The sequence below is a fragment of the Pieris napi genome, chromosome 5 (assembly GCF_905475465.1).
Source record: "Pieris napi chromosome 5, ilPieNapi1.2, whole genome shotgun sequence".
Lineage (NCBI taxonomy): Eukaryota > Metazoa > Arthropoda > Insecta > Lepidoptera > Pieridae > Pieris > Pieris napi.
In genome coordinates this window covers 3328581-3350924 of record NC_062238.1, presented here as the reverse complement: position 1 = coordinate 3350924, position 22344 = coordinate 3328581, and the positions used below count along the sequence as shown (strand labels likewise).

At 32.0% G+C, this 22344-nt stretch overlaps 1 protein-coding gene across 1 annotated transcript; it reads right to left on the bottom strand.

The window, feature by feature from the left end:
• Window positions 1–10: 10 nt before the first annotated feature.
• Window positions 11–22136, bottom strand: LOC125049847. The gene is made up of 5 exons (XM_047649313.1): window positions 21974–22136; window positions 3031–4476; window positions 2778–2959; window positions 2350–2564; window positions 11–1450 (listed from the first exon to the last, which is right to left on the bottom strand). The coding sequence occupies exons 1-5, from the start codon at window positions 21999–22001 to the stop codon at window positions 1222–1224; spliced, it is 2100 nt and encodes a 699-aa protein (XP_047505269.1). The 5' UTR covers window positions 22002–22136; the 3' UTR covers window positions 11–1221.
• Window positions 22137–22344: the final 208 nt, after the last annotated feature.

Below are 22344 nucleotides of genomic sequence, written 5' to 3'. Positions count from 1 at the left end.
ACACAGGAAATACTATATACAGAAATTTATTGCACCGATTTAGGAAAGATACACGCGTCATGTTTGTAATTAATTAACAATTTTTAAAACATTGCACACTACTTATAGCTATTTAATGAAAATAAATAGGAATGCACACAACTTATTCCTTTAAAGAAATAACACTTTAACAATCAAACGAATAAAACGTAGATACAAAAATATTGATTATCTGCTGTTTTATAGCTCTATATAAAAATGAAAAATAGAATCGTGGTTTGTGCCTTCTTTTCTAAGAGATTATGTACTTGCTCAAAGCATATGTTTTGGGTAACTTTTTAATATGGAGTTTTTACACGATTCGTACAGTTGAACCTATCAAATTTCTTAGATTAAGTTCTTCGAAGAAAATTTTATGCTCCATTGATGAAGGATCCTATTGAGTGGTATAATACGTTTCGCGTATGTCAAATGATTATGGTAACAAGAAAGATTTTTCACTTTTCAAAGTTTAGGTTTATTTGGCGATAGTTAAAGTTTATTTATTTAAAATTGGTACTTCTTGTTGAACTTAGTATTAACACACATCGTACAATTATTATTTAACATTCCCTTGAAGAATAATACAAAAATACAATCAGGAAAGTTGGAGGGCTAAGAAATTAAAAATAACTGAATTGTACAAGAACTTCATCGAAGCATACGTAGTAGACGCACACGGTAATTTCATGGTTAGGTTATATATAAAGGAGATATTTGAATATATACGTATTCGTGTTCCCATTGTATTTCAAGTTCTAAAATCAAAATCCAATTAAGCAAATATTAGGCAATAGAACCTAACAATTCTAGGTCAAGAGTAAATAAACAATTAACTTAGGTTTACATTCGAATTAAACATGGCGAAATATGGCAAGTTTAATTCCTAATACTAATCTATATCAATACATCCAGGCATGGTACACACTCAAACTTATAAATAGGTTGTAACTAAATCACAGTTGACTTACGACTAATGGCTAATTGTGTTAAAAGATTATTTTTTCAAATTATTTTCACCTAAATAATCTTGATAAGTTCGTAATAGATTGAGTAGTTGATAAGCTTTGTTTTCGTAGTTCGTACTCCTACCAATTGGAAACGATTTTTTTAAACAGGTCAGTATCAAAATGCTTTTCAAAGTGTATACAATTACAAAGTGAAACAAATTTATATTTATACAATGACTCAATGGATTTGTTGTTATTTTTCTTGTAATCTTTCCACGTTACCGCTGGACCCAGCAGATTGTATAGTAACCCCTCCATTACCTATCGCTCTTCCTTCAATATCACTCTTGTTTTCTGTACTCGTTTCTTCTTGAACCATAGTGTCAGGTTCGTCTTCGTTATCTATTTTCTCTGAGGCGGCGTTTTTATTTTTATTTTTCTTAAACTGTTCTTCCATCTCCTTGAATTTTAGGGTTAGGTATCTACAAATGTATAATTAAATTAAATATAGGTTTTAACAGAAGTTACTATCACTTCTCAAATTACTTAACACTAACATTTACGTGTAATATAATTCAGTCAAACCTCAATAAATATAACACACCAGGAATTTAAACGTTATGATTGTGAGTATCCAATTAAAAGGTATTTTAGTCAATCTTTGGGCATGTCTATACTAATATTATAAAGAGGAAAGATTTGATTTTTTGTTTTTTTGAAATGAATAGGCTCCGAAACTACTGGACTGATTTCAAAAATTCTTTCACCGTTGCCAAGCTACACTATTCCCGAGTGACATAGGCTATGTTTCATTTTCATTAGGGATGCTTACTAAAACTTGAATAATCTTATCCAAGGTGTAAAAAAATAAACAAAAAAACTTCCTTCAATCGCGTGAACTGCGAAAACTATTAATGATAGAACAAAATGATGTATTAAAATTTTTCAGAACACATCACTATCTATAAAAAATGTCGCGACAGCAAGTCTCTATCTATTATAGTTACGTCACAATAAGCGTCCTTTTATTTTTTTATTAAAATACAACCGCTAGAAACGGCTCTTTATTCGTACCTAGGTATTTATCCTTATCAAAATAAATACCAACGTTTCACATAAGCTACAATTTAATGGCATAACCACCAAAAAAGCATGATGGATTGGTGTTCTCCTGCCGTTTCTCTTGAATAGTTTACCGAGTTTACCGTCGCTTGGCCGAGTCTGCTAGTGTTAGATAAAACACATGTTGGAGATTTTTGTTTCTAACACATGCCAATTTCCTCACGATGTTTTTTTACAGTGCACAAAAAGCGTTAACCTATTCGTACCGTATTGTACGTGTCCTACCTTGAACAGTCATAATAATGCAATTGTAACTTACTTATCCACTAAAGGACCGCTGTAATCTTCAGGAAACTTAGGAGAATGGGGTAAGATAAATTTATAAAGACTTTCATTCAGAACATAAAGCTGAGCTGTAGACGCACAACGGACATTAAACCACCAGTCACATGTGAGACCAGCCTGTGAGAATATAGTTCCATTGGGGCACAAAAACGACGCTTGCCCACCGTTGAGGTCACAATAATGCCAGACCTGCAAAAAGCGTTTAATCATAGTTTAAACTGTTAATTTTTCTGTCAGAACTCAGACAGTACATTAATGATTAGTTTTGTATTGTTTCTGCAGACCGGGACCTTAAAGCTAAAAGGTTCGGGCACTTACTGTAAAATGAACTTATGGAATTATGAACCTATTTAAGCATCTTATTTGTAACTTAAACAAGATTATAATGCATTTTTGTCATACCTGGCATCGTGTTTCAGGATCAGCGAAAAAGCCTTTATACCGTTGGGTTTTGCAGTCGAATTTCGTTGGCGGAATAACGGTCAAAATCGGATAGTCCACTCCAGGGCGTCCAGGTGTCCCGCCCTCTTCATCAGAATGTATGGGTTGAGGAAATTGCTGGCTGCTTCCACTAGATGGGTATTCTGAAATTTAATATGTCAAGTATAGTTACATTTTTATTATATCAATGAAAAACAAGTATTCACATACATACCGTCCAAATGTTGGGAAGGCGAATTAACTTGTGCTAAATAAGGTTCCTCAAAATCGCCGCCTTGAGGGGGTTGTTCCACTGCAGCGTGTGAAACAGGTGTTGGGGTAGTATGGACTAATTGTGGAGCTTCGAAAGCTTTAGGTGTGCTTAAAACGGGTGGTTCAATTTCATTCTGTTGCGCTCTTAAAGTATTCAAAACTTGAAGTAACGTTGTAATTGATGCACTGACATTATCCTTTGTTATGGGTTTGGGTATAGATTTATTTATCTGTAATGAATTCAGAAGGTCGGCTAAACTTGCTGTTTTTGTATTTTCGTTGTGCGTTGGTTTTGGTATATAGGACGATTCTTCTAAAATATATTGATAACTCGGCTTTCTAATTACAACATCTTCTGGTGGCCTTTCCAATTTTGGTGGCTGTTGATGATATACTGGAGTGTATTGTGGTCTTTCGGTTGATAGAGGCCTAGATGCTAAGATTGGTTGAAATCCACTTTCAATAATCGGTTCTGCCAGTGGTGCTACAGGAGTTTGTTTTTCATAGTACATTTCAGATATTGTGGTTGGTGGTCTCTTCGGCCGATATTGTTCATTGTCGTGTATGTAAATAAATTGTGGCGGTGTTGGCTTCGGCCTGGGTTTAATATAAATAGGTTCTTTTGGAGCATGTTGAACGTTGTAATGGTTGACTGGCTCTACGTTCTCATATTGTGTGAAAGTTTTTATTGGAGGTGACTGCTCGTATGGAATCAGTTTATATTTTGGTGCAACCTCCTTTTCTGATAGATAATATTGTACATTAGCATCATCATTTTGGTAAAAATTTAAAAAGGGTTTTCTTGTTTGTTGTGTGAATGGTGAACTTGGGGCTTTGATAGGTTTGGCGATGAATTTTTCATACTCACGCTCTCTGTCTTCGTGGAAATCGTGTTCAACTAAAAGAGGATTATAATTTGGAGTGTACTTATTTGATGGTTGGTAAAATGTAGGGACCTCTTTTAAGTACAATTTGCCTGGATTAGCTGATGCGATATTGTGTTGCGTCAATCGATTTCCTTGATACCTAGGTATATTTTTATGTCTTAGAAAGGAATTAATTACTCGTTCTTCTCTCTGATTAGGATTGATGTTGCCAGTCTCGATAATTTCTGCCTTATCGACTTCAACTGACTTTCCTTGATCCTGTTGTGGCACAGTGGACGGAGTTGCTATATCGTTTGCATAATAGAATGTCATGTACGGTATTAACCTTCGATACCTTTCATTTATTCCTATTTTGGTTGAGTTACTTTTGATGACCTTATTAGTTTTGTATTTGATGACGCTTTCTGGTCTTGGTGTTATGGGGTTGAACTTGTTTGATTCTATTAGCATATGTCTTGTTTTAGTTTCTGGACTATTTCCGTTTGATAACACTGTAACGGAAGTCACAAAGGCTGGCATAACTGAAACAAACAACGCTTTCATTACTTTATGAATGCGAATGTTACTTTATGAACGATTTACTTGTTATGCCTTAAAAATACAATGGTATAAATATAACGCTGGAGTTTGGATTTCAGATATTCGCTTTTATGTTTAGGATAATATAAAATAACTCGTACTCTACCATTGGACCATGCCTAGGCCCTGGCAATATTTTCAGTATGGTCACGCCAGTAGAGTACTTAGTGATTGTGTAGATATTTCTTACATCGTATGCCGTCTAGAAATATTCGCAATATAACATAGATATTTATAGTTAAGATAATTTAGCTAGCCTTGAAAAGGCGACTGAATACAAAGATCCGTATCCAAGTTGTTAAATGTCAATCCATTTGTTGCGGAAACCTTAGTCGTCACCAACCTAATAACGATAACATTTATACACATTTACCGTGGGAATTATTTTATTTATTTTCAAAAGGAGTAGGTTCTATATTGGAGTTTTTGTTTTAAAAACCCCAGGTGTTTCCATAACAGGGTCATGGTATATTAAAGCAAGCGAGGAAATTCTTAAACTTTTATTAACATATTGAAGGATACTTTTAGTTCGAATTAAACTAAATAATAATATTTCTTAATGATTTTCATTTATTTTAGGAAAGTATAAATAATAAATAAATCAGTGGCGCTACAACCTATTTAGGTCTTGGCCTCAGCTTTCTGAATCTGTTTCATGATCACTATTAAATCTAATAGGCAAGTAGGTGATCAGCCTCCAGTGCCTGACACACGCCGTCGACTTTCTGGGTGTAAGGCAAGCCGGTTTCCTCACGATGTTTTCCTTCACCATTCGAGCAAATGTTAAAAGAATAAATAGAAAGAAATTCCATTGTAGCACAGCCGGGGATCGAACCTACGACCTCAGGTATGAGAGTCGCACACTGAAGCCACTAGGCCAACACTGCTCAGTAGGAAAGTATAGTTTGGTGAAATCGAAATGATGAGGACCATAGGGGGCATCCATTATTACAATTCGTTTTTACACTAACATTTTAAAGAACCATATACTAATCTATACGTTGAGTCTTATTCAAATTAATTATATATTTAGAAAATCTTCAAGTCTATATTTTTAATTCAGTTCTGCTAACGTGCTCTATATTATATTAATTATAATAAATATTTTTTATCCGTGAATGGCGGAATTGAAAGTATACCGACAATTGTCGGACTTAGCAAGGTTAGACCCAATGTTGTTTTTTAAAATAATTGAGGCGAAACATAATTTAGGCTAAACTTAAATATTACCTCACGAATGTGGTTATGTGTTTTAACTACAAAGTAGAGAAGTAATGTCTATGGTTGTACTATATATAGATTACTGAACCGCTTTTGATACAACTTTCACCAGTGTTAAACTTGATAGTGTATATTGTATTGTCAAAATCGATTGTCATTTACATTACGCGAATTCAGTCGCACGATTTACGTTATATTAAAAGGTTATAGAAATTAATTGTATTAAAAAAGACTACTCTAGTTTAACTTGGCTTTAATATTAATAAATACTTTCGAGTTTATACCAAAAGTAGAAATGCTAAGATATTTTTTTATTCACGGAACTGACAGTCTCGGTATAATGTATGACCATTAGTTTTTGGGTAAAAAATGTGTACATAATAGAGGCAGGGTCGATTCCAAGGAAGAACTTAAGAAGACGAGCTAAGCGACGTAGAGTATACAATATACATATTCCATTTAAGAAGTTAAATCTTTCGTACATAAGAAATAGTACTAAATAAAGAAATAATAATAATAATTTAGTAGCTTTAAATAAAGAAAAAGTTACTAAAGTTGCATCCAGTAATTGATTTACGATTATAAATTATCATAATTACTTAATACTCCATGAACTTGGAATATCGTGACTCGTAAATGTCTTATAAGCCTCACGGCATTCAAATGTGATCTGACTGAGTTGCAGTCACGAAACAAAAGACGCGATTTTATTAAGCCATTCTCTAGAATTAATGTCTACAGTCCCGTAGCTCCCAATTGGATTAAGGCAGTTGTGAACACGCCGTTGATTTTAAGGTCAAAGACGTGCCAGTTTCCTCTCAATGTTCTCCTTCGCCGTACGCAACTAATGTTAATGGTGCGCATAAAAAAATGTTTCATAGGGTCCGAAGGCTTGGGCCTAGTTTAGTTTAAGGTTCAGATGTAACGAATATCTTTTTCATTAATTATGTAGTGTGTATGTATGTTCCTTAGCCGACTAGAGATGTCTTAGTTTTTGTTATTATTTTTTAATGAGTGTGTTAAGTTTGTGATGTCATATTTTCTTGTAATTCTTTATGCGTACACGTTGTTTTAGAACTTGTAAATAAATTTAAAAATACCGAATGGTCGCACACATATTTCTCTAATTATTATAAATATACAATTTAGTTTGTATTGTTTCCCTAAATCCATATTTCTGACCAAAATGCGTCACCCTCACGAAACTCTTAAGGGTAAAATCTGGAAATAAGCGGGCGTTCTAGTTGAGTCAAAATATAGCCAAGTCAGTGCAGTTGGTAGGTCATTCTACTATTTTTCCCTTGTTCTTAATGTTACTAATACCAAAGAATGTCCCGTGAAAAATTTTAATACAATAAAAATTTTATTCAATACGTTTAATAACATGTTTAGTGAATTAGTTGTATATTTAGATTAAATTTATTACATTATTAACATACCTTTTCGCTTTACATTATTCATTTGTCAGATAATCTCTCGCTGTCTAGTTTATAAGGAATTTTATCTAAATGTGCAATGTTCGCGTAAAGCAAAAACAATAAGTTTTATATAAGTTGTTCGGTATGCTAAGAACGATTAGAAACAACGTGATCTAAATCATTCAACAAACACATAATCATTTTCTAATGTATTCTTAAGGGGCTAGAAAGTTATGACTATAATGCTTATGATATCTACAAGTCAATCAAGACGAACCAGTTTTTATCTTCATTTTTTATATCTTACCTAACCGTTCGTGATTAGTATAGAACCATAAATAGTAACAGACCTTATCTTGATATAATTAGGTACAGGATGCGTCTGGGTAATAAATATTGGTGATTGGCGTATCCAAGAGGAAGAGGTTGTTACATAATCCGCGTGAGAAATATTCAACTGTTACATTTCGGTGGTGATTCCTTCCCATAAAACTTGTTAACTGATTATATGAATGATGACATAGATAGCTTAATTTTAGCAGCCTAAATTGTGTTATTTATAAAACGGTATGAACAACTCAAATCAAGGTGGATCTTGACAAACTGTTTTAACATACCTAAGTATAAACAAAATTTTTATACTTATGTAATAAACAAGCAACAACTCTATCTAAATTATTAGTCAGTAGGAAAACAACTTAACTTTAACTTTACTAAGCTAATTTCAAACCTTAATCAAAAATTTTAATCATGATTCATGTGTCCTTTACATGTTTTCGTTGTTCGTTCTTTTCTTTATTTTTTAAATTATTGTATATCTTATATAGTTAGTGGAAGTGGTACTTTATATTTAAGTTTATTTTTCTTTATAAGATTCCTTGGAAGAGATCGCTCGCAAGCGATACAGCCGCCCGTTGCTCCTACTATTTGATTATTATCATGTTTTTGTAAGTAACAAAATAAATGTATACAGTTGCAAGTCTGGTATTTTTTTGCACTTTTTAAGTATTACGGGAAATTATTTGCACGCAAGTAATATAAAACAGCGTGATATGCTATCTTTAGAAAACAATCTATTGCAATTGTAGATATTTTTAACGACCTAATTACAGACCATAACATTGCATTGTCTTGTAGACAATAATTTTTATAACTATTAACTATTTTCATTGTTGTAGCGTGCTCATTCATCATTCTCTGTAATGGTAGGTTTTTTAAATCCAAAACAAAAAACATCCGACAGATTTAATGCTCAATTTGTTAAATAATTTTTTTTTTTTTTTAATTACATAATAAAATTAATTCATTTAAGTTTCAAGTGGTTAAAGGTTTAATTTGGCGCCTGGAAAACATGGTAGTACCGGTGACCCCAGAGCTCATGCTAAAGGTGGTGGTGTGGTTAAAGGTACATTGCAACAGGGACCAAACTTTTTAAATTTCTTTTATTCTATTAATCCATGTATAATTATTAGATTACTATGTAAGTTAAGAATATTGTAAATTTTGTATATTTGTGTGTTGAAAATAAATCTTTACTTAATTATTTAAAAAAAAAAACTAAAGAAGTGGCGCTACAATGTGTACTGGTCTTATATTACATCTGTGTCTTTCATAATTTTTCTTTTAGGGACAAGTAAGTGATGAGCTTTGTGCGTAACTCACCACCGAATATGACTACAACTATTTGTCATATGTTAGTCGATTCACCCGAAATTATAGAAAGCAGTTATTATGGGTGAAAGCGAAACACGACCACACAGTGACGCCAAAGGTTGCGTAAGATTCGTGTTTACTGATTAGGTGAGATTGTGTAGCCATGCCTCACCGGTCACGAATTATACCGAATATTTCGCATAGTGCACACTCAGCATAAATTGTCATTCAATAGAAAATAAGATGTTATACTGTTTTTGTCTACGTGTAGTGATATACGAATATTAAATGCAAATGTATGTTAAGATCTAAGTTTATCCAGCATATTGGGCATTTCAATATTTTTTTCGATGGTATCGATACAGTTTTTACGAGATACAGTTTATCATAATAAGACTTAATAAGTGTCATTCAAATCTCAGATATACACTATTGTGTCAAAATGAACATATACTTCTACGGAAATTATAAGAAAATCGCCATGAATGGTTCACAATTTTTTCTTATATTAGAGTAAATAGTTTTATTGATGATGTAGAAATATGTCTGATCCATACCTGGTTATAGGCTTCCTTAGTCAAACTCGTTAAATATATCGGATAGGTTGAGTTCCTACCGTAATAAAGTTTTTAAGCTAGTACAAGGGAGCCACCTTAGCTCGTGATATTGCCGATATAAATAGTTATTGTAATCATGTCCTAGGCATGTTTAATATTCCATCCAAATTCTTATTAAAATAAAGTCGAGAGAGAACTGAAGTTATGGCAACTTAATATTTTAACTAAATTTCAAGTCAAGGAGCTTCGTGCTCTATAATATTTTACATTGACTTTTGAAAGCACACCATAACCTCGAGATATGCAACTGTCCACTGAATGTCGCAAGCTCAGTATGCAGCGCTTGTATTCGTATCACTGCCTTTCTTCGCATAACTTGACCAATAGAAATGGAATTCCGTAATGTTTCTATGATTCAGAATTCTAACGATATAGATATTTATATAAAATTAACATATAGGTAGGCCAAACAGGAACACGAATAGTTGATAGTTTTATAATACAAATTATCTTATACATTATTGAAAATATCTAGATACTGATGTGATAGTAGTAGTGTATTTTCTATAACGAAAAATTATTTTAAAGTTTTACATATTATCCAAATTATAGATAGCTACGTGACTTGTTGTCATGTTTTAAAAGTACATACATTTTACATAAATGCCTGGTATATAAAACGGTAAACAACTTTCCGTCAAAGAAAATACACTTTCGGTATTACGGCAGTATCTAAACTTTTAGTATCTGAATTGGAATTTGAACTTTACTTATTGAAGAGTTATTCATTTTTAAAATACCCTAACAAGGCAACACAATGTGTATTACAATAAATGGTTATAAATCTAAATTTCAAATTTGGTGTCTATAGTTGTCATTATTTTATGGCTTGTCCAAAAAATAAAGCGAAGCTGGTAGTGGGAGCGGTTGAAATGCGAAGACCGAACGCGATGGAGGTTCAATTCTGACGTACTTTGCCCCATCCAGGGCTTATAGGACATTAAGTCAAGACAAATGAAATACTTAAAGGATTCTCTACAACTCCCGAGGAGACTGTATCGAAGAAGTCACATGGGTTCACCGACCATCCGCAGATATTCAATGCAAATACATAAATAGCAATTATGTAGGAATATAACCAGGCAAAAGAAAATGGCAACAACAAAGCAAAGCAGGCAACGTCGCTAAAACGACTCGACGAAAGATTTCTATGGAATTGCTGAAAATGTCCATCGAGGCATCATCCAAACATGCATCACAAAAATTTTGATAAATAATCTACAATAAACAACTCAAACAAAACATTATTAGATAATATGGTTTTAGTTTGAACACACGTGAAATTCATACATTGTTAAATAAGTCCAACCTTCACACGTATATAATTGATTGCAAATATGTAATTAAAGAACATGTTACTGTTACCACATAGTGTTTGTGAAACAGTATTCTTTTTCCGAACACATACTCCAAAATGTATTATTTGTGTGATGAATATCGCAACACTATTGTTTACAGATACATATCTGAATCGACGTAGACACTTAGAGCGTGAAATTATTTATTCAATTTTTCAAGAGAGTACAAACTGGATTACAAAACGAACGAACACCTTAATATAATAATTTAAATTCCAGTACATAACGTATTGAAATAAAATACATGGCACCTGGTAGATAGTACCGGTGATCCCAGAGCTGGTGCTATCTTCAGTCAACGAATAAGTATCGCAATACAGCGAGGGAATGCTGCCAGTATTAAAGGTACATTGCCACAAGGACCAAACTTTTTAAAATGTTTAATTTTTTTATTAATTAATGTTTAATTATTATTATTATAAATAGTTTGTAGGTTAAGAAAATTTTAAATATTGTATATTTGTGTTGTTGTTTTTAGATTAGTTTTCTACAAAATATATGTGTTCTCCCCGCCCTGCAAATATGGCCAAATATCATGCAGAGGATACAAATTATGTACCCGCTACGTTAAGCCCTTCCCAACATAAATGACATTTTTTATCTTACGAAATCAAACCTTATATTACTTCTGGTTGTTAACATGTCCATTATAATATATCTGATTGAAACACGGCTGCGGTAACTTTAATTGTGTAGGGAGGGCCAGGAGAGAGGCATGTCGTCAAGCATGGCGGGTGCTGTTGCAATTTCTAAGTGGGTCAGCGAGACTGTCGCTAAAATGTCCGTTTTGCTTTTAGACGTTATTTATATTTTGAATTAATTGCTCCTCATAAATATTAGATTGTGTCAGTATTGGTATTTTTTAATAGATAGCAACAGAATATGTTAGCTTGTTATGTTAGAAGCATTTTTTGAATGTGTATAATTTGCCGTTGTCTGTTATTATCTAAATGTATGTAATTGAGCGCCTGTCACTTGATCATATTTCAACTTAAGATTAAAATATCCTTTTATAGTGTTAATTATACTATCGCATCTTTTTTTGCAAAAGAATTGAACACAATATAATATTGGAATCAAAATCAACCCTATGCTTATATTGGTGACGAAGGTTCTAACTTACCTACCTAATGTATCTACCGGTGTCTTTGACTCTTGAACATCAACAGTTCTGGGATTGACTAGAGTTTTCTTAGATATTATGTATCTAAGCCCAGGCGAAGCTTGAATTGTACGATATACCTATTTTTGACTATCATAATAAGTTGTGATAAGTTAAATTAACATTAGCACAATCTCTGTTACAACTTATATAGTAAGTTAAAGCCCGCGATAAAACACTAATTAGGTGGTTTAGACTTTAGTGTATCTACAAATTCCTGCATTAAAACTTTTAATTGAACAATATGCTTCAAGACAATAAAATAATAGAATGCTTATTATCTGTTTAATAGCATTGTTCCCAGACAAGGTGAATATCTACGTTGACATGACATTGTGGTGTAGCGCGTGAGAACTGTTGACTTATATTAATTAACAAAGAACAAGATACTATAGAACAGTACAACTAGCGATTCACATCTCGAGGTCGGGATCCAAACCCCGGTTGTGCACTAAGAATTTTCTTGTATCTGTCTTACAATGAGTTCCTTCATCGTAACGAAAGCCGACATGTCATAGACTACACATAATGAATTTTAAATCTACATCTCTCTCATCCGACATAATGACCTTTTAATAATAATAAATTCTTTAATTGTAAGAATGTGTTACATTTAGATCGTTCATTGTAACTGTACTGTAATATGCATGCAAATGTCATATTAATTTTCATTAAGTACTGTAAAAAGAACATCAACACAATGTTGTAATAATAAGTTAAACTATTTATAATTAATTGTTAGAATTTAGAATTCTCCCTCTATCCTTCGAAGCAAAAAGCCATATACTAGAGGTATTAGGATATGGCCTATAGCAATGAAATAATAATATAGGATATTGGCAAAACAACAATGAATTCTGCAGCTGAAACGCAATCAATTTACCAGCTTCTTTACAAGCAATATTGCAATAGTTAAGAGCTTTTTAGAGTTTACAGAACCAAAATTAAATTTTGTGATTAACTAAGCATGTTTTTGTCCTTAGCTTGTTCTTCTAGTTGTATTCACGGATAAGACTTTCTATTTTTAACTTAATCGAATAAACATTAAACACAAACCGTTAAGCACATACCTGAAGGTCGGCATTTGTTTTTAAGGAATAATATATTATCAAAATACATATTGTGTTACAATTTGCGGATATGCAAGAAAATTGTGGTTTAAGCTATGCCGAGGCCTTAGCCTTGGCTCATGCTCCGTCAAGCGTGATGCTGTCCACGCACTACATCTATGAAGAGTTCGTAATAATTTGCGACTTTATATTGTTCTAATTACTACAAGGGCGACAAAATCTAAACCACTCTTGCGTCTCTTTCTGTCTATTGTATATACGTTGTAAAGAATGAGATGAGACTGATAATAAAAAATGGAAAATAAAATCCCAATGTTTAGAATTATTTCTCAATGCACGCGAAACGATAGAATTTAAAGAACGCAGTGAAAGTCTATATTCTTGTTTTAATACAGAATCATGATAACTTTTGCAGTTTGCGTATTTACGTAAATATTGCACGTGTAAAATTAGGTCAACTAAATCCTACTATAAATAATGACTCATTATTCAGCTCAGACATGTTAAATAATGCAAGTGGTCATACAAGGATATTACAGCTGTCTAATAGACGCGAGGAAAAAATGTATTCACTCAGAGATCCAAATATGGAAACTTGGATCGGAGGACGACAAACATGTTACTGGTATTAAGAGCAAAAATTGGTAATATTCCAAATAATTACAACTTTCAAGTTACGTTGATAAAGTTATTTTTTTAATTGAATGACACAAAACTGTCTCGATGTCTCGCGTGCTGCACAAAAGTAATTTATAAGACAGTTTACCGAATCAAGCAATTTATTACCACAATTATTTATTTTCATTTATAAAACACTTCCGTCGTTACATTTTAGGGTTTCCAACAGTATAAAAAAGTGCGTTTATAGTGTAGCCAAACCGAAAATGTTTGGTTAAACTATCAATTTCCCAAAGTAGCACTAGCTTGGTTCAATGTATTTTTTATCGACTCTAAAAACTTACAATACGACCTGTTCATAGTTGCATATAGCGTTTAAATCTCGCATAAAATAATAATAATATCGGTCAAGTCCGATCCAAATTTATGCAAGTCACTTAAGCGGCCTTCAACTATGAAGGCGTGAGAAATTAACAGCTACGTTTGCATTACCATAGATATAAGTACAAACCCTATTTTGTTTTACACTATAGTCCTGTATCTCTTCATTTTAAAAAAACAAAACACTATCAACATGGCCTGGAAGACGTCACATTATTATAAACATTTGTAATGAAATTCCTCTTAAACGCCTTGACCGATCATTTTATGTGTGCTCAAGTGTATGTATTTGAAAATGGATTAGATTTGATAATTATATAATGTGTTTGTATTTAAGACGTGTACAAGACATCGTCTGTCAACTAGTTTATACTAAAATAAGTATGGGGTTAATATTTTATTCTGGTAAAGATGAAAAGTATTATAATTCCTTTTAACTAACTTCGTTTATATACTAACGGAAAGAAAACCATTTGTTATAAGCTAGTAAGTGAAACCTATAGACCAAAACATCAATAGATGACGATTCGTAAGGGACTTAAAGGTGATTTGACGGCACTCAATATAATATACGAGCAAACCGGCCAAGCGTTGCTGTGGATAAGGTTTTTCTTCTTTTTTATCACATAGTGGTAAACTATTTAAGGGAAACGGTAGGAGAACACCAGTCATGGGGACCACCATGCTTTTTTGGTGGTAATGCCATTAAATTGTAGCTTATCTGAAACGTTGGTACTTTCAACACAGCGTTATCTGTTAGAATTGTGACTATCAAATAATAAATACATATTTTACAATAAAATAATATTGCAGGTATAAATTGAGATGTAAGCTATCCTATCTTTTAAGTTAGATCAACTAAGTTAGAACTGCACACGGTGTGCAAATTTGATTGACATCGGTTCGGTAGTTTAGGAGTCCATAGCGGTCAAACAACGTGACGCGTAATTTATATATATTAAGATAAGCTCTTAACAGTATTTTAATAAATCTTTGGTCCAAACATAAGAAAGCTATGAAGAAATAAAAATAACTTATAAACAGTTAAATGATGAATTAAAGGTTATGTGAATGAGTTTCTTCTGTAATCAGTCCCATTAATTTCAACGTTATTAGTCAAACGGAGCCTCAGTACTAGGAAAATCTTACGTTCACCTATAAACAAGTGACATTAATACTAATTCAAGAGCAATTGGTGAAACGTCAAGAACAGGTTAGCCTGGTGAGAGTGCAGGAAGGCGAAGATTCAAAACTTATTCGTAATTATTAAGTAGGTTTAATACTGCGGATGTCAAAAAAACTTTCACGATTATATAAATTGTTTCCTGTCGATATAAATAGGTATTTATTTTCTTTGTGATATTAATATTACAAAGTATACATATCATATATTACATATTTAGTAATATTTTTAAATCCATTAACAACGGAGCGTCTCAGAGAATCCAATTTCAGTTAGGAAGTTAATTACTGGTTTAACCGAAATTATCTCATTGCAAAGAAAATATTACAAATTGTTTTATGTATAAATTGAAATATCAACATTATTGAAAAATCGAAAGGACGACTAAAAATGCAACCTACCTTCCCAAAATTGCTGACCCATACATGCTCCAGGTCGCTTGTGCAAAATAATAATGGCATTCCTTGTAAAATGTATGTATGTATAATCATAATATGTAGTTTATCACATTGTTCATTTAGTAGGAAATTAAAGGCTCAATTTTATTTTTAGCTGCATGAAAATGAGAATGTTTTGACAAAATTAAAGAAATTCAGAAAGAGGTATACAATTCGACGTATTTGCATGGTTTTTAGCATAACCTAAGAAAGTTCAATGTTGCATGAAAATCCTGTTGCTTTTATGGCCCCCAGACGTCATCTCAATCATTTTACTTATATTGCTCGTTCAGACACGGCGGGAACCGCGCGATTTCAGAATCGCATTGAAATCGCGCGGGTCTTATTTGTATGAGTTATTAAGTAATCGTTCAGACATACCCGCGCGGTTTCCGCAACCCAACCGCCTGAAAATAGAATCGCGATACTCCCGCGCGGTTCTATTACTATGAAGATCTTACTCAGCGTTCATTAGCATTGCGGGCACCGCGCGATTAACACGTCATAACAAGAGGACCGTGAGTTATTTATTGATAAAGTGGAGAGTTTTTTTTCTGATAACACGCTTGCCCTCATATGTGTTTCAGAGCTTGAAATATCTTACCTGATTAGTTCAATGAGTTCATCAAAAGATTTTATTGACATTCTCAAATAGTCAAAAAAAATTCGCTCAAACATTCTTAAATTGGGATATAGTGTTACTATCCTCTTAAGATCCTCTCTGAATCTGCCTTTTCTTTATTTTCTGTATCAACCACTGACACGTTAGTTACTCTTCGACTTCCATCTTGAAACTGATCGCTAACTAACCGCCACTGTCTGAACAGTCGCCATTTTTGCGGTTCAAACCGCACGATCTGACAATCGCGCGGTTCCCGCTGTGTCTGAACGAGCACTTATACTTCCGCAGTCTGTGGGCCATAAAAAGCAACAGGATTTTCATGCAACATTGTCCTTTCTTAAGTTATGTTAATTAATTATTGAGTATTTTTTCTTAAACAAAAGTTAAATAGCAGCCCTAAGTTTAGAAATTGGAACCAAACGCTCACCGCATTTAGTCCTCATTAAAATACCAAGCCAAGTCAAACCTACGAGGTGCCAGGGAAACTTCTGAGTTTCGGAAGAAAGGAGCTCGGCTGGCTTAATTAGACAACGGGCCAAATGTACGTCTAAGTGCGAAAACGAATCCACCCTACTACTTAGTAGTAGATTGGGTAGGACCCATTATAATGTGTGTAGGAATTGTGTTCCTATGCCCACACGCGCTCGGATATGTATCCTGCGTATGGGCAGTCTCAATAAAGATACTGGAGACCATTATTAGTTATTGAGACAATAACTGAATTCGTGAAGTAATCAAAATCTTTACTCCTTGATATAGTTCTCTAAAATTCTAGATTTCGAATTTGAAATCATACATCTAATTATCTATTAATTATGTGCATATTGATGAACACTGTAACGTAGGATGTGGTAAGTCCATACCAAATGTCGTTTATGCAAACCTTGCTAAATCAAATTAATTACACTTATTTATAGGAGAAAATTAAATGCTTGCTAATAAGATTTCCTAAAAAGCTTATTAGCCACCAATTATGTGGCAACGTTAAACGAAATATATAATGATGGTACAATGATCTATAAATTATTCATTTGTTGAATTAACGATATTTTATTTTAGATTTAAGGACGTATGCGAGTACAGTCGTTACGTTTTTTAATTAACGATGTGAAAGTTTATTTCTATATTTAGTTCTGACATTGTCAAACAGTTACAAAATTAATATTCACTCTAACCGGTCTAAATAAACCTCAGATTCTGTTTAGAAATTACTTTCGATTTATGTCTTTCGACTTAATAATATATATGTATTATTTGCTTGCTTGCTTTGTTCAAAAATACACAAATATTTCTTACACTCCTAACCTACATAATGACACTTTAAATGGATGAATACAAACCTTAAATAAATAATTTGCTAACGGGGACCAATCTTTTGAATTCTATTGCTATTATTACTACGTAAGTTAAGAATATTGTAAACACTATATTTGTATGCAATTAAATAAAAGAGAATATAGTTATTGGTAACAAGAAAAAAATTATATGTTTATTTAATTTAATCAATAAAATACTTATTTTTAAAGCTTAGAACGGTATTATAAATGTGAAAATTTGAAAGTACAAATTACAAGCATTAGCAAAAGATTATACGTATCAAATAACGCATTACCGTCATGATAATCGCGGAGGTTATGGAGGTCGCATATTGCTATGAACAGTGAAAGCGGAGGTTTCTCAAAGTCAATTATATCTATCAATCGTTTTCTCACAAATTTACTTTGTATGACGTAAATAATACTTAAATACAGTAGAGCCTCGTTAAGTCGAACCTCGATAAGTCAAAAACCTCCAAATCTCGAAAAAATGTTTTGTTCCCTTCCCTTAAAACACCAAAACCTCCATTACTTGAAATCTTGACCCTCTGTTAATCGAAATAATCACCGAGTCCCTCCAAGCCATTTTGGTACATATTTTCACTCTATAACTCGAAAAATTAAATTTGACCTCTGTATCTCGAACATAGGAACGTGTTATTTTACAACCTTTACAACTTGATCATTTGGAATTTATTATCTCTATTGTTCGAACAAAAATAAGTTACCGACTTTAAGAACTTGCCGACAATGTGAGTACACTATTGTTTCTTAGAAAACATTTTAGGAGTATACAATAATAAATTTATGACTCATGGAAACACGTGTTTGCTTGCTTTGTGTCAGGTGTTCAATTTTGATTCCCTTTGAAATTTAGCTAAGCCAGTCATTTGTTTTCGACTTAAATACTGTCAGAAGTAGTTTGGTTCTACTGCAATACACATCAATTAGTACAACAGTTAACATGAGTGCTGTGAAACGTAAACTAAAAACTTTGAGTCTTGCTGAAAAATTAGAAGTGCTCGAACCATATTTTTTATTTTAAAATGATTTGAAATAATCTTGATTTATAATAAATAAAAATATGTTTGTCACCTCTGCAAGTTGAATTTTTATTTATTTTACCTCTCTAACTCAAAATTTATAAGAATAAACCTCAAACTCTTTATGTCGAATCAAAATCCGCCTAAGTCGAAATCCTCCATAAGTTGAAAACTCTATAACTCGAATTTTTTGGCGTCTCCCTTGATGTTCGACTTATAGAGGTTCTACTGTATATAGTTTTTACCGTAAATCATTAAATAATCTTAAAAGCCTTAGGATTTTTCAGCCAATTTACTTTCAACTAAGGAATAAAGGAATTTCTTCTGTGTAATGTGTAGTTTCAAATTAAGATTCTGTTTTTGTAGTGTAATTATCTATTTTAATTTTGAAATATGTCCGTTTCCGGCCCTTTTAGTTAGTAGGTTTGCATAAAGTCAAAATGTGACATAAATATTAACGACACCTATTTTTATATTTGATACTTGATTAATAGTCTATTTCTATAAAAGTATATTTAATTTCGAATTTTACACCTTTTGTTCAATCTTAAATCAAACCGTTTTTTCAATTTATCTTAAAAGATTATTTGGTCACAAGACCAACTGTAAAAGCGTTTTAGTCTGCAATAGTTCCTGGTGCGCATAACATGTATAATAAAAGGAAATAAATAATGATTCTGCTATATATTTCATCACAGATCAATCATAGTCAAGTGAAGTTATATTAAAAACATTTCCACACATCGCAAATCGAATTGGATAATACCTTTATTGTAATATAACGTAATCAATGCTGTAATAAATGCGTGGAGAGCAAGTTGGCGGACTTGTTTTAATCAAATTACTCTAACGTTTAATTATTATGCGATTCCATTGTATAATTCCATACTTTCCCATTAATTGGTCAGTGATTGGATATTAAATGAAGCTTCTTCATGCTATGTTACCACTTATAGTAACCATATTATGATCATTATTTCGATGTTTTACTTAACATTGTATGAAAAAAATTATATGTATATTTAATTTAATCAATAAAATACTTATTTTTAATGCTTAGAACGGTATTATAAATATGAAAATTTGAAAGTACAAATTACAAGCATTAGCAAAAGATTATACGTATCAAATAACGCATTACCGTCATGATAATCGCGGAGGTTATGGAGGTCGCATATTGCTATGAACAGTGAAAGCGGAGGTTTCTCAAAGTCAATTATATCTATCAATCGTTTTCTCACAAATTTACTTTGTACGACGTAAATAATACTTAAATATATAGTTTTTACCGTAAATCATTAAATAATCTTAAAAGCCTTAGGATTTTTCAGCCAATTTACTTTCAACTAAGGAATAAAGGAATTTCTTCTATGTAATGTGTAGTTCCAAATTCTTAAGATTCTGTTTTTGTAGTGTAATTATCTATTTTAATTTTGAAATATGTCCGTTTCCGGGTTTTTATAAAGTCAAAATGTGATAAAAATAGTAACGAAACCTTATTTTGTATTTGATACTTGATTAATTGATAGTCTATTTTTGTAAAGGTGTATTTAATTTTGAATTTCACACCTCTTGTTCAATCTTAAATCAAACCGATTTGCAATTTATCTTTAAAGATTATTTGGTCACAAGACCAACTGTAAAAGCGTTTTAGTCTGCAATAGTTCCTGGTGCGCATAACATGTATAATAAAAGGAAATAAATAATGATTCTGCTATATATTTCATCACATAGATCAATCATAGTCAAGTGAAGTTATTTTAAAAACATTTCCACACATCGCAAATCGAATTGGATAATACCTTTATTGTAATATAACGTAATCAATGCTGTAATAAATGCGTGGAGAGCAAGTTGGCCGACTTGTTTTAATCAAATTACTCTAACGTTTAATTATTATGCGATTCCATTGTATAATTCCATACTTTCCCATTAATTGGTCAGTGATTGGATATTAAATGAAGCTTCTTCATGCTATGTTACCACTTATAGTAACCATATTATGATCATTATTTCGATGTTTTACTTAACATTGTTACATATGCTTTTTTGCACACAAAAATTATTCTCAACATTATTTGCAATACAAACACTGGGCTAATTTTGCGTTTATAGATTAAAAGTAACATTTAAGTACTTGTCTCGTTATATTACTTCAAGCATGAGCTGTTTAACGAATTAAGATTATTTTGATAATCATATTTGTCTCTTCTATAATTTAGAAAAACCTTTTATCGAATACATCGGAGGCAGTGGTGCTAATTATAAGGACAAAGATTAAATTAAAGCTTTGCATTTACATATATGTATATTATATATATTGTTTATTTATTCCATTGAACGATAAATTACGTAAAAGATCGTGTCAACAAATATTACAAAACATTTTTGAGTTTAATTCGGCCAAATTATTTTCGATTTAGATTCGTTAATTTTATTTATAAAACTGACAAAAACGCAATGTGCCATTAAAAGAAATCTGGAACAAGGTAACAGCGCACTTACTTTATCAATTATGTATTTGTAGTAGCAATTTGAGTAAAGACCTTAAGAATGTTAACTAATATAATATCAAGAATATTTATATTTTTCAATAATATTGATAGCCTTCGTATTAGTGAAAGAGATGGCTATTGTAATACATTGATTTTTTTATGAGGGATTTAAATAATAAATTATATATTATCGTAAAATTAATATTGCTGGCTTAAACTTCGTTAAAAACTATAATGTTACCTCCGTAAAATCAATTACTGTCGTAAGCAATGTCATGCCAAAAATTTGCCACAAATTTCAATATTTAAACTAGTTTATTCTAATTTCTCACTCGCCGTGGATGCGTCTTACATAAAACGAGAGTTTAAAAAATCATTAACATTCATAAATAACCTTATTTTGTACTCATTTGGAAAATTAAATATTAAGTAGATCAGACTTAAATATATTATGTCTAAATACATATATAAGTAAGTTTGCAGTCCTAAGGTATAAGTTTCATAAATTAATCAGACCATGTAGCATGACTTAACATCGATATATCTCTTATTAAAATCAACAAATTCGTACATAACATACATTTATTAGAAATTTAGTATAGGCAAATATTTGAATAATGCTACTCTGTTTAAGGCTAGTATTATCAGGTAAAATTGTATAAAAACCTTATCGCTGATAAACGACTTTTTGGTAACTAAAATAAAATTTAAATCTATAAAAAATAACTATTCAACTATTGCAAATAAAGGCACTATTTATCATTGCTGTTCTACTATTAATTACTAAATTACTAATTATTTAAATTAATGGGGATAATATTGTTAAAGATTATAAAAATACATACCGCATAATATTAGCATCCAACGATCCATAGTGACTTATGAAATCCAACATTCAGGCAAGAAGATACGTTTAAAAGATCGCTAAAAATAATCGTAAATATCCTGACGCGAAAAGACGATTGCGTTTCGCGCGGTTCGCACTACGAATAACTTTGAGCCAAGTTCAGCTGTGCCCCTACTGAAAGGCTTTTCCACTTCACATATTGTATCAATCAAGCTGCGCGTTGGTTTAGTGTTTTTTAATAAGTAAAAGAAAAATATTAGTAGTAGTAATTGTATACTTTTACTGCCTCTTACTAGATTGGATTCCCTTGTGGCGAAAAAATCAGTATCATAATCTTGCCTAATATATTGGTTGAAGTAGACGGGGGTA

Bases quoted from the DNA above. Each gene is read 5' to 3' on its own strand.
- LOC125049847 (XM_047649313.1), bottom strand. From the start codon at position 22,001: ATGGATCGTTGGATGCTAATATTATGCG. The intron at 2,960-3,030 runs GTATGTATGTGA...ATTAAATTTCAG, and splicing joins GCCTTCCCAACATTTGGACG to AATACCCATCTAGTGGAAGC. The intron at 1,451-2,349 runs GTAAGTTACAAT...ATACATTTGTAG, and splicing joins AGCGGTCCTTTAGTGGATAA to ATACCTAACCCTAAAATTCA.